The sequence below is a fragment of the Esox lucius genome, chromosome 12 (assembly GCF_011004845.1).
Source record: "Esox lucius isolate fEsoLuc1 chromosome 12, fEsoLuc1.pri, whole genome shotgun sequence".
In the NCBI taxonomy this organism is placed as follows: domain Eukaryota; kingdom Metazoa; phylum Chordata; class Actinopteri; order Esociformes; family Esocidae; genus Esox; species Esox lucius.
In genome coordinates this window covers 19065728-19080230 of record NC_047580.1, presented here as the reverse complement: position 1 = coordinate 19080230, position 14503 = coordinate 19065728, and the positions used below count along the sequence as shown (strand labels likewise).

Here is a 14503-nt window from a genome sequence, read left to right as displayed (position 1 = left end):
TTTCACTGTAAGGGTTAGCAATCAGCTAGTTTCCTTATTGTTCCTTGTTAGCTGGCTTTGGTTGGTTATTGGCTGGCTCCAGTTAGCTGTATGCTAGCTCCAGTCAAGTGTTTGTCAATTCGTGGTAGCACTTTGCTAACTTGCTCAGCCATGTTCTATGTTACCAAAGTATGTAACCAAAGTTTTTTTTTTATACATTTGTTGTGCAAAAACAATAAAGAAAATGTATTGCTTTTGTTAAGGTATTTAAAAGAATTTGACAGACTTAATTACATCTTTTTGACAGTATTTGACAAGTCCAAATTGTACCACTGTACTTGAGGTCAAGAAAAATATTCATGACACTTATGAATGCATTTGACAGTGTTATAACACGTCATGACATCTTTATGACAAGTCCAAATTGTGCCACTTTACTTGAGGTCAAGAAAAATATTCATCACACAGTTATAATGGTCTCATGACAACCAATGTCAAAACCAACCACATATGACCGTTGTATTTAATGCTAACACATAAAGCAAAATAGTGTCTTCAAGTTTGATAATCAGGTCTGCTATGACATGTTTATGACAGGTAATGTTTCTGACTAACTGCGCCACAGCATGGTTTGGCAGTTGCTCCGTAGCCGACTGGAAGGCCCTACAACGGGTGGTGGAAACCGCCCAGCACATCACTGGTACCCAGCTCCCGGCCATCGTAGACCTCCAGCACAAGCGGTGTCTGCACAGGGTGTGTGGCATCATCAGGGACCCTTCACATCCATGCCACAAACTGCCCTCCTTCCATCAGGCAGGTGGTACAGGTCTCTTTGTTCCCGCACCAGCAGGCTCAGGGACACTTTCTTTCCATCTGCTGTAACCCTGCTGAACTCTGTGACCCATCACTAACCATATCCACCCTTTGTACTACTGGACTCTGACACTGTCTTGCTAAGTCTGAAGTTTTATCAGTTGTTAAAGGTACATGTCTACCTTGAGAACCTCATTGCTGCTATACCTGCATTTCAGTTGCACGTTACCCTACTCCTTCAATTTCATTGTACTGTACTTGTTCAACTACAATAAAGTTGAATCTAATCTAATGTTGTCTTGGTTAATGCCAAGTTGTCATAACAAAGACATTGACAGGATATTTTGTCTCAGTTAATGTCAAGTTGTCATAACAAAGACATCCCGAACAATGTCTACCTTGAATAAAAAATGACAATAAACCGAATGACACCTAATAACAACATTCATAAACATTCATAGAGATTTATACATGTGTGATGTCATGGCTATGGCAGTATCATGACAATGTCATGTCACTCTTATGCACACCCCTTCATATAAAGTGTTACCCATTTTCGAAAAAACTATGCAGATACAAAGCTTTGTACCAGAATGACAGTAAAAACTCCCTTTGTTTTATATGTGACCACATTCACCAAAAGTTTAATATCGATGCTTAATTCAAATATGTACGTAAAGGCTTACAATATACAGAACATTACTTTAGCCATGCAGCTCTCATTTTGTTTTTGAGTGAAATCCCCCATGATATATCAATTATCATCAAATTAGAACATCTGTGAATACTGCTTAACCTCATATTAAAAATATCTTTGTCATCGACAATAGCTTTTTTAACATTCAACTAAAACTGAGTCACCATCCTGGTTTGTTGGTGAGAACATGCGTTGTGCAAGTAGTTAGTTATGTTTTGTGTAGAAATTATAATTATTTGCGCACTTTTTAGCCTAATCAATAAAGATCATAATCTTGCTTGTAATCAATGTTTGGCATGTCCATGCTTGGGTATAACCCAATTGGTCAAGTCCCTATATCAGTGCAAAGTGTTCACACTGCTGTGAAAAAGAGTTGCTGAAGAAATAAAATGTAAATGTAAACAATGCGGACCCTTTAAACAGGTTAAAGTTTAAGTATAATCATAGACCAACATTGGAAGTGCATAAAATAGGGTAATACGCAACAAAGCAAACAATATTTATCTATGGAGACATTCTGAACAGAAAGTGAGTGTTAAAGATTGAACACACCTACAACTTCTTTTCAAAATCCAGCACGTTCAGGTCAACAGTTACCCTGCACACATCACTGATTGTGAAAATAGTTAAAAAAAGTATTTCAAAAACAACTTTCAGCACATTACACATTTTGTTTGGTTTGTTAAAATAGAGCGCCTTTAGTTTTTTGGGGGTAAATGACATCAAGGTTCCTTAAACTGAGAAACAAAGAAATGCATAATTATGGGTATGTGATCCATTCTGAACAGGTACACTGAAGTATAAAAATGCTGTAATGCTTTGTCTGTTTGATTACTATTGTATTGGTATTCTAATGACAGAATACAGATATTCAGGAGCTATTAATTTTCCACGCTATCCTGACCAGAGCCCCTGTCCCCAGTGGCGAGAAGCAGCCCCATAGCACGGAACTGCTGCCATCATTCTTGACAGTACGTACTGTGTATTTTGGGCAATGAGGTGATGATTTTGTACCACATTTATAATTTGGGTAAAAATTTTGAGAGACAATGTGACTGACTACTAAATGTTTACCTGCTTAGAAATTCTACAGAACTCTGGAAACAATTCAGAGACCACTCCTAATTTTTCTTAAATAAGCATCTCTACAGTGTCTGTTATATTCAAACACAGGCAAACCTCATTTTACTTAATGATGTACTGATTAGGTTCTTACCTGAACCAAATCTAATTTAACAAGGAAAAGTATAAAAACTTCTGCTGTGGTCATCACTATCCTCTTGTAATAGGACCAGCTGGATGGCAAAAACAGTGCAAGTAGTACCTCAAAGGTAATTTGAATTAAAAAAAAAATTACTATTCAACATGACAAAAGAGTTGAAAAGAAAAGCTTTGAGTGAGGAAAAGGAGGGTTCAATTCTGGCTTTACTGGCAGAGGGATACAGTGAGCGTCAGGTTGCTTCCATCCTTAAGAACAAGGTCAAGCAACAGACATTGGGGACAACAAAGCTACAGACTGGCAGAGGGCGGAAACGACTGTCCACTGATCACTAAACAACCGTAGGATGACAACAAGTGACCTACAAAAACAATGTCAAACAACAGCTGGGGTAAAGTAAAGTAAAGCGAGGACGATTCAAAACAGGCTCCTAGGGGCAGGTTGTTATGCAAAGCTACAAAAAAAGTGTTTCATCAATGAGAAGCAAAGAAGAGCCAGGCTGAAGTTTGCAAAAGAGCATAAGGATTGGACAGTAGCGGAATGGAGTAAGGTCATCTTCTCTGAAGAGTAAAATTTTCAGCTTTGCCCAACACCTGGTCTTCTAATGGTTAGACGGAGACCTGGAGAGGCCTACAAGCCACAGTGCCTCACACCCACTGTGAAATTTGGTGGAGGATTGTGATGTTCTGGGGATGCTTCAACAAGGCTGGAATCAAGCCAAGTACAAGGTTATCTTGAAAGAACACCTGCTTCCTTCTGCTCTAACAATGTTCCCCAACTCTGAGAATTGGTTTTTCCAGCAGGACAATGCTCCATGCCACACAGCCAGGTCAATCAAGGTGTGGATGGAGGACCACCAGATCAAGACCCTGTCATGGCCAGCCCAATCTCCAGACCTCAACCCCATTGAAAACCTCTGGAATTTGATCAAGAGGAAGATGGATGGTCACAAGCCATCAAACAAAGCAGAGCTACTTGAATATCTGTGCCAGGAGTGGCATAAAAGCCACCCAACAGCAATGTGACAGACTGGTTGAGAGCATGCCAAGAAGCATGAAAGCTATGATACAAAATCTGGGTTATTCCACCAAATATTGATTTCTGGAAAAGAAAATGTGTTTTGTTGTTGAAAAATGAATATAAATTTGTTTTCTTTGCAACATTTGAGGTATGAAAACAGTGCATATTTTTTGGGTTATTTTGACCAGTTGTTGTTTTCTACAAATAAATACTTGAGATGACAATATTTTTATTTGGAATTTGGGAGTAATGTTGTCTGTAGTTTATAGAATAAAACCAAACTGTTCATTTTACTCAAACACATACCTATGAATTGTAAAACCAGAGAAAATGATAATTTCTGAGCTGTATATTGAGAAATTACATCCATGCACAGTTCCAGAACGAAATTCCTGCATCTCATTTAAGGTGGTCATTGGCCTCTTAGTAGCCACCATCTCCTTGAATTGTCATGAATTTTAAAGAGAAGTCCTGATGAAGGAAGTCTCTTTGCGATGTCATGGTGGTGCCATTTTTATTTCCACTTCTTAATGGTTTGGAAGCTCTCTGCAGACCATGGCTTTTGCTCTATTGTGAGTTTTTTATTTTTCCCTTTCAAAGATTTCAGTTTGTTTTTCAATTGAATTGTTCACGTTATAGGTCACATTTAAGGTAGAAAAAGTTCTGACATGATTTATCTTTGTCTCATTCTTTTACATCACAAGAACCAGGGGTGTGTAGGTAAAGGTTATTTTGGTAAGTACCTCTGTAGTTAAACTATTCTACTACAGGATTGTCTGTATTTTATTTTCGTAAACTGTTCGAAGAGGAAAGGTGTATGTGGACTATTCATCTAACATCTTCAAAAAGAGCACCCCCATAGAAATATTTCATGATTTTCATGTTTTTGTTTGGCAATGCCAGAGCTAAATGAGTACAGTGGAAAAACTGCAACACTCCCCAATACTCCTGACCGGAAATACATTGTTGTAAGGGATAGGCCTAGTACGGGTAAATTACATATTTAGCTAGGTTACATATTCAGCTAGATTAGCCAACAACTCTCCTTATTCATAGCCCAAACTAATATTATTCTACTAACAACCTTTAGCATCACATTATGTAATTAGACAGAGCTCAACAGCCATTTCGTAAGTGTAGTTACAAGAATCCCTCCATTCAAAGATGTGGCTGCAGGGGAGCTGGCAGACAAATTAACAGTTAGTAACTCACCATATAAAAAAATGCTACCCTTCTGTAAACATGGTGTGCTACAGTAAAGCCTGCTACAAGCAAAACTCAGGTCGAAGATGAGGAACACATCAAACAGAGAAGAAACAGAGAATTCAGCATTAGCGGAAGGATTTGGAACAGGGCCAGCAAAACAGTGTGGGTCTCCCCTACTGACAACGCTTTCAGGTCAAAGAAAGGGAGAGAGAGAGAGAGAGAAAAAGAGCGAGAGAAAGTGATAGAGTTAGACAGAGAGTGAAAGAGAAAGAGACAGCGAGGGCTTCAATCACCCTCCTGTTCATTAAAATCAGAGGACATCGCTAAAATGAAAAAGATGCTGACAAATCAAAGGGTCTCAGTACCTGAATTACCATAGTCATTTATTTATTAAAGCCAGGATGCTTGCTGTCAATCAACAGACATCACATCCCCCATTTGCGGCGGAAAGCCGGCGTAATTGCTTCTCATACTAATCAACAGAACTTGTGTAATTATGCCTTGAAAGTGACATTGGAGGCTGAGAGCGATGTGAGCAGTCTTGACAGCATAGACATCTCTGATTCATCTGGAGACTTCGAGCCTCACTGTGAGAAGCGAGCCACTCACAGACCAAAGTTTTCCCACTCTCCTATTCCGCACACAAATGTGACGCAAACGGTAAATAGAGCCGGAGTAATTACAAAGTGGAACTGTAGTGAGAGTAAATGGCAACTCAATGAGGATCTTTTTCCCAAGCATACTGAGACAAAATAACTATGCTCTATAAAAAAAATATATAATGTTAAGTAAACATAAAAAGACAGCTCACTAATTTATAGGAGAATTTTGAAATTATAGCTTTGTTACCACGTTGTTTACATGTATTTGCTATGATTAACATTTGTATGTATTCATAAGTACTAATTAAAGTTCATGAAATTCTTCATAATCATAGACTTCAATGGCCCTAAAATGAACCTTCCTAAAAGCGTCATTTTTGAGGGACACATCTGCCATTAGCCTACACTGTAACTCTGCCAAAAGGTCAATCTGAGGTCAAAATAACTAAGAACTTAGTTTGACAATCACATTAATTAAATATTTGATATTATAACATATTTTAAACACTGTCACAGTTTAAAAACTTAGAGGGAGCATTGAAAAGTGTCCCACTCTCTTAAAGCAAGTGAGAATCATAGATCTTGTCCAGCAGAACACATAAGGCAGAAACCATACAACTATTTGGGTTGGACTCATCTCTACTCAACCTTTTCAAAGAGCAGGGTGGAACCATCAGAAAAATCACCAACATCAGAAAGAGTTTTGGCACGTGAAAAAGAGAATGTTTCCATCACGCAGAAATAAAGATGAGAGATTTATGAGGACAAACAGATCTTTTTTGTCCTCCATTTCTATCATCCTTTTATCATGACCTCAAAATGTTTCACATGTTCAAAAACACGCATGAGAAAAAGCATTTTGTGGCCAAAAGGGGTGAGGTTGGGGATGCACTACTGGCAGCAAAAATCCCCTATTTTAAAGGGGGGGGGGGGGGGGGTGATTCACTAGCATTCTGGTCTAATGAGTCAAAAAGTGTGACCTGCACTTAAACAAGAAGTCCAAGCCAGGAGCAGTAAACTCATTTTGAGAAGCCAGCAGCGTCGGCAGACCTGGAAGATGTGCTCCGATCACGCACGATAAATCTGACGTGAAATCATAATCATAAAAGCAATTAGCTGACCCTGCGCCACTCGTCCTTGGACATGACAGTGAGAATTCATACAGAGTCCTCTAAGGATGCTACGTGGTGGGGGGGGGGAGCGCAACACTGCAACAATAAAACAGTGGATCCTTGCTGTAGTATTATTGACATAAAGACAGTGCGTATATGCTAGAGGGTTCACCAAGACAACATCTGGACTTAACTAAGGGGACAGTTTTCATAACCACGTTACGGATTGCACTGAAATACTAATTATACACTGTAGCAATAAGGTCTATTGTGTGCCTGCGTCTCATGTCTGGGGAGGGAAAACATTGGGGTTCTCGGCATGAAAACCCCGAAAGAGTATCTCTACTCAATACATAGGACAGGTCTACAATGCAAACAGTTTAATGTACCTTGGCAGAATATGTATCAAACGTACAACGCAAGGAGCATGAGGCAACATGAGATAATCAGATGCTTTTGCATTGACTTGGCTCTATTAAGCTCAGAGAGAGAGTGCGTGTGTGTGTGTGTGTGTATATATGTGTGTATAAGCAGCCAGACCCGCCAGCTCACACACTCTCTGTCTCTCACACAGCCATCACTCCCCACCCAGTAATTACAGTAAGGCCGAACTACTGGCTGCCACCTAGTGACCGTATTCTTCAATAATCATGAAATACGTTTGTGGCTCACTCTACCCATAACTCTCTTTTACTGCAGACAGCTCCAATAAAGTATTACAATTACAATTAAAGCAATGAGCAAAGAGAAAAAATAAAAAAATCTATAGGAAGGTACCAATGACAAAGTAAATTGCAGCCTAGTTTTCAGACAGAATAAGGAGCACCCTACAGGACCAATTACTGACTACTGTACCGATGCTTATTCTTGAGGGGAAATTATTTAGAGTGAGGGAACAGTCTGGTCAATATGGATACGCAGCAACATTTCTAAATGAATCTGACATTATTGAGACTTTTGTTGAAATTGTGTGTTTTCATTCAGTAGAATGTCCCTTACCAAAAGTAGCAGCTCTATTTCATGAGTGCTAACACTGTGGTTAATCATGTCGGTACAGTAGCTTGCATTTCGTACAACCAGCTGGGTTCAGATTAATAAGTCGTAGCGGTGTCAAGGCTTGACCCCTTAGTAGCCAATTACAACATGCTCCGTCGCTAAAGATGTGATGCTTCAAGTAGTTTTTGCAGTCTTTCTGTTGATATAAACTCCCATTCTACAGAAGGGCATGGATGGTCATCCTGTCAGTTGTAGATCGTGTATTTATTAACCCTAGGCTATAGTAGGCATACGCCTAGTTATAGTAAACATGTTTTTTACAAAATGAAGTTTGCTGCAACATGAATATATGATCCTACATTGCAGTCGTATTTCAATATGACAGTGCAAGCGCGAGCAAGGGGACATGCCTACCACACATTGTAATAACATTAGCCTGCCTTGGCCATTGATATGGCCATTACAGTTGCGTTTCCATGTGAAGTACTGTTTGGTAGGCTAAATACACAGGCACATATCAATAATAACCTTGCGGATTCAGCACCACAGAGAGCTATCGTTATGTCCGTGATTTGACATTTATTTTCAAAAAAGGAAAGTGGGAGACAATATTTTGATATCGCTTAGGACCCAGTAGCATGATATAATAAAATGGACATGATAAAATTAACTCAACGCATTGCTAATGCCAAGGGAGAAGGGTAGCCTATATGGACTTCAATTATACAGGCTTTTGATTATATGAAACAGAAAACCATCAAACATTTTTGAATATGCATTATCTAATTTCTTGTTCTATATGGACCCATCTAACCTACATGTAAGGGGAACAACTGAAGTGTAGTATGAAGGTTTTCTGCCATTACATTTCATTAAAAACTAAAAGTGTACAGGCCCCAAAAGCACATACTGTTCCATGTGCAATTTACTTCACAGCAGAATAAGCAGCTTTTTCACTGTCTGAATTTATGCCATAAACAACTATGTTTCCCGCTAAAACCATCTATTGTTTTTTCTTAAATATCTTTACCAGCACTGCCTGTAATTAGCACTTTAAATCATGTTTTTAAGGACACACCTAAAATAATTACACCCCTCCCATCTAAGCCCGTGGGCGGGTATATTAAAGGAAAATTACAAATCCATGAGCAACAGTTAAAGAAAATAGCAATGCTTTAACAGGTTGAAAATGCTACTGAATGAACGTTTGGTAAAAGCACTGCTTTAAAGGGATAGTTTACCCAAATTACAAAACACATAGGTCTCTATCTCAGTATACTCTCCCCCATCTCTTTTCCCTCTCTCCCCTCTATTTCCCCTCTCTCTCCGGAAATTTAGACTGCTGAGCCAAAACAGATCACTTCAAAGCGCCTTATTTAACGCTCGCTAAATTTTTCATCACAGTCGCTTAATATCCTGGGGAAGAGAAGCTTTTGAAGTTGCAGCAAGACCGGGATGTTCTTCATACATTTTCTTACAATTCCCTCTGCACCTCCAACCCACCACCCCTAAACATACATGCACACATACTGTAGACCAACTACACACACACAAACAAACAAACACACACATGCACACACACGCACACGCACGCACACACAGGACCGTAACAATAACAGAATGGCACTACTTTTTTATGCTGAAAATTAAAACAGCTGACCAAACTCTTTAGTCCTCAAAAAACCTGCTCTCTCTAAAATATTATATGCTACAGCTTAGAAAATGTAAGATTACAAAATGTGTTCAATCATGTACATCAATTAAATTTGTTTCCTTTACATGCTAGGTTACGAGTTATGTAAAGTCCCAGCCTATAGAAGAGGAGACACAGCCGCCAGTCAGAGGCATGGAAACATTTTCATCATATTCTCTTTCCTTCCAGAGGTCATGCCTGTAAGTTATCCACATTGAATGGGCGGGCTGGGGTTGACAAACATTGCTGTATTTGTCTGATGACAACAGTGAGTGGCAAAGCAAGGACAGGGGATGGGCAAGAGACAACTCCATCCCCAAAAGGCAACAGCAGTAGCTGGGAGCAACTGACTGTTACTCCAGCAAACCGGAGAGAGCGCTCACTCAATCTATGCCAGCCCGCTAAGTGAAAAACTGCAGGTTCAAACCTGGTCCTTTTCAGCTGGCTTATCCTGGCCGAGGCAGTGGCTTCACCCGAGCCTCCAAGAACAGGCGAGCCGCTTGTGAGCCAGGGCACACTAATCGGGTGAGGTGAGTCAGAACCTGTTAACATTGACTGGTGTCCCCAGCCTGACACTCAGATGCGCGCACACACACACACACACCTCCCTACAACCCTGCCAGCAGTCCCCTTCCTCTCATCCAGATAAAATCCTTTCAGACACAAATTTCAATTATTCACCTCATCCAAATAATGCCATGTGACAAGAATTATCCCTACTGTAATAATCCACTTAACTGGAAAAGAGCAGCTCATCAAAAAGAGAAAGAAGAAAAAGAGGAGGGGGGAGGCATGTCAGCCATGTCTTGAATCAGGACCTTCATAGCAAAACACACTTGGATAAAGAGGAATTAGATAGAAATAAGGCCAAGGAGAAACCTACAACAATCAATGACTCCAGGATAAAATTTACCTCAGCAGTAACGTTTTAGAAAGGAAAGACCGTATTACATTAAGGTCACATGTCACAGATGTATTATGGAACACATATTGGATCCCTGTTATGAAAAGCACCTGTGTGTTAACATTTGCACATTACAGTATTTGCCGTTCAGGCTACTAATTCCAGAGGTTCCAGGGATAGTACTGTAGTGGGTACGGTGGGCAGATCCACGGTGCGTACCCAGAGTAATCAAACCAGTAGCCATAAGTGTACTTTACATTTCAGTAAAGTACTAAAGCAGTTTTGGACATTCATTTTACTTTGAACCTACGAACACAATTGAATTACATTCGAAACCGAAGTGCAAGAAGCTCAAAGCCTTTAAAGACCATTCACCCCCTGATTTTGAAGGAATGTATCAACGTAATTCAAAAAGCTGCATTTTATTTACATGTTTTTTTTTGCAAGATGCTTTTGATTACTGAAGACAGAAGAAATATAATCTCATTAAGGTTGCTAATAGATAGTTAAGGGTGCCATCGACAGAGACAGATAATTGGTCCCCTTGAACAATCGACAGTACAGGGACAGAATCATGACGAATTTATGATGAGCATGAATGTTTCCTCTTTCTTTTTTCTAGGCGAACTGGTAATGCAGCTCATATGACAAACTGCATCTGTTACTCTTAACTTAAATTTTGCCTTAGATGATACAGTGCATGGAGAGTTACCTAAACACAAATGACTACAATAAATATCCCAGGATACAAAAATGAAATCAAAGGAATAGCCTATATGGTTGTTTGAATTTAAAATGTCCATTCTTTGCTTTTGTATTCCAATCATTGACTTTGTGTTAACGGCCTATTCGTCATGGTATAAATTTTTTTCACTTACCTCTAAACTGAAAATTACACTAAAATAAAAACACATGAATACTGTACTTTAAAACCCTTTAGCAGGGTTTGAATGGAGCCCAGGTTGCAAGGTAAAACAAGTATCGCCTAGACAAGTAGACTAATTTGCTGAGAAAAAACTACCTGGCAAACTAAAGGTTTTTAATTTGTGGTTTAAGAAAAAAAAATAATCCTGAGTGAGGCCTTTGGTCAATAAAATGTAGGTCTATCTATGCAAGAGAAAATAGCGACTAAAAATATATTCTTGGCTTATTCAGTCCAAACCTGCAGCATACTTCCAGTGAAGTCATTTAATTTCACATTGTTAAACAAATATTTGCTGATTAAATTAACAAATCTGAACATGTTCTCTCAAAACAGTATTTTTTGTATTATCTCAAAGACATCCTGTTTATCCTTAGTTGTGATTTAATAGGGCGTTGTTTTCGCTCTATACTTAGTCAGAATAGGATTAGGCCTATCTATTTGCCAGTGATCAGTGGAAAGTTTCACTTGGTTAGTTGTGCAGAACACAGTGATGATGTCTTACCAGTGCTTCTCTGGGGGGAACCTCATCTCTGGAAGAAGCGCCAGGCTGAAAACATTAACAGAAGCTTGAATTAGAGCTCCACCTACTGGCAATGTGGAGTACACAGGTTGAATTCAGAAGGACTGTACATTGCCATAAAAGAAAGCAATCGTGTACTGTATTCAGAAATTTCCCTATCATATTCACACATTACTATTATTATTGCAGAAAAAGGAAAACAAATAGCCTAGGCCTAGTTTTACTCAGAAAACCATTTGAAGATACAACATATCTTAATAAAGGGAGGACTAAAAAGGTTTTCAAAAACAAAATAATTCAGTAGAATTATGGATGTGGCTTCGAGCTGAAATACCTACCCCTTAATGGTTAGGAGTGTATTGCAGATATTTGCAAGTAACTGAAGCTACAGTAGCGGCCCATTTAATAAGGATATCACCTATATCACATTCTTTTCCACTGTTCAAAGACAATATTTTTTTACTCTAAATTGTACTTCAGAGGCCTGGCAATACAATGATATTCCTGAGAAAGTAAAATATTTACTAGGAAACAACTTCACTATAATTGCTATAAGTTGACAAATGTTCAGAATGTTCCCAAAGTATTCAGACCCTTTGACTTTTTCCACATTGTTACGTTACAGCAATTAAGCGTACTACAAGTGGACTTATCAAGATGAAGAAACATCTCCAGGATGATCAATTTGAAACAGGATGCACCTCAGCTCAATTTTGAATGTCACAGCAAAGGGTAATACATTTTAGAGTGACGCTGTCACATAACAAAATGTGGGAAAAGTGAAGAGGTTGAATATTTTCCGAATGCATAGAACTTCAAGATGCCAGTGTCTTCATTAGTTAACATTAGCAAAATGTGTCAAGAATAGCTAACATTGTCTGCTAATGTTCGGTAGCCACGGCACTGTAATTGGTCACAGAAAGAGCAAAACTGCTTACTGCTTGAACAGAGAAAAGGTGGAGTCAGCTAGTCCATGTTTGTTTATGTGAATCAGTGGCACTGAAGAACCGAGTCAAAGAGCAAAGTCTGGCAATGGGTCATAATTTGACATAGCGATCTACCTTTTTTACAGGTTTGACTGCAATGTTGTAGCGATATAGTGGATTAAGTAGAAAATGTAAAAATGAATTTGGGTAAAATCATGGGCACCACTGTCTTCAAATAAATCCCATTGTCTCTAAAACTAAGTTGAAAAGAACCTAATATTTGGTCTTTATAATTCTTTAGAACCTATGAGAAAATTAACAGAAATGGCACAGACAAAAAGGCACCCTATACACTGTCATTTTGAAGAAGGTGGCATAAAATGGTTGCGTGGGGGACTCCACTGTTCAGATGGTAGTGCCACTTAGATTTCGGGGCTCACTGTTGCAAAAACAATCGGAGGTGTCAAAACCTGCTCACATATATGAATGGTTTTCAACACTGGCTGGATAAGGCTGGTGAGGTTGGCATCTAAGAATCTGATATCCTCTCAGTCAAGGGTGAAATGACTGTTTCATACAGAACGATGTCACTTTAGCCAGGGTGTTCAAGTCCTGGCTCTACCACCACTGGCAAAGTTGACATTCCAGGCCAAACTTTGCTGCTCCTTTGTGGTGTGTCAGGTCTCTGATCATAATTACTTGATTGACACCGTTGATTGATGAGAAGCAACTCAACTTTTACATGTTAATCTGTTAAAGACTTGTGTCCGTCTGTTCTTAAGTTAGATAACTCTGCAGGTTTTGTGTAGCCAAAGAGGTTAGGTCTGTCCTGCTGAAATATGTTGCTAGTGCTTTGCTAAAATTGCAGACAATCCTTCACTGCAATCTTCCATCACTTCCGTCTCTGGAGATGCACTTGTATGCCTTGAGATTGTCCTTGCCTAGTTACAATCTAGTGCCTGACCTTCTCAGACAATTTTTCGGTTCTTAACGCCATCCATGCAGTACACAAAATGATACGTTTTCTCTATTCAAACTAGTTGAGTTAGTGATGTTGAGATTGCAGGCACCAACAACTCATCACAGGTGAGTTAAATTCCAAAGCAAAGGAGAATCACCTGCTTAAAATGTAATTATTTCTAATAAACAATAATATTGTTTAGGACATTATGTATTTCTTTGTGGAATATATAAGATTTAGTAAATTATTCAGATTTTTTGGTTTTGTAAGCCCAATAAATACAGTGCCCGCCATTGGTATTGGGGGAGTCCAAATTGCTATTTTTGCTGTGCATTGCTTAGCATTCACTAGCTACTGATGACATTATGGCAAATGAATGAATTTGTTCAATGGAGACGGAGATGAATAATGGCTTGTTCACAAAACACACTTCATGGGCCTTCAAGTCCAAGTGAAATTTCACCCAATTATGAATCTAGGTCGAACCATCCCTTTATAATACTATTGATATAAAACAGCAGATGGATATTACACTTCCATCTGGCATTCCAATTGAGCAGCCATCTTACCTGGGACCAGTGCTAAGAAGTCAAGCCACTTAACATTACGTTCTGCTCATACTTTTTTTGCACAGCAGACACCAAGTTTGGCTGCTGAATTCTGCTGACTGTATTCTCTTTCCCTCACATTTTCCATGTTCAGCCAAGTTTACATGAAAGCAACAAATGCTATTGCAGGTAGAGTGCTAGCTGTCTTATCAAGTATTTCCGAGAGATGTCAGATTTAATAAAAATAAAACAATCTACAAAAAAACATTCCTACAGTATATTTGACTTTTTGTAAAACAATTTGTACAATTTAATTAAATTATACTATGTGTATATACATACATACATTTTATTGTTCTATAACTTACTTACTAAAGGAAAA

At 38.8% G+C, this 14503-nt stretch overlaps 1 protein-coding gene across 2 annotated transcripts in view; it reads right to left on the bottom strand.

Annotated features, from left to right (window-relative positions):
* pex14 (peroxisomal biogenesis factor 14) overlaps nucleotides 1-14503 on the bottom strand; it is a 108064-nt gene that overhangs the window by 92677 nt on the left and 884 nt on the right. For both annotated transcript variants that reach the window (XM_010891784.4, XM_010891785.4), the window contains one exon: nucleotides 11669-11713. In XM_010891784.4, coding sequence (XP_010890086.1) covers nucleotides 11669-11713 — 45 coding nt within the window. The remainder of the gene's footprint in view (nucleotides 1-11668; nucleotides 11714-14503) is intronic.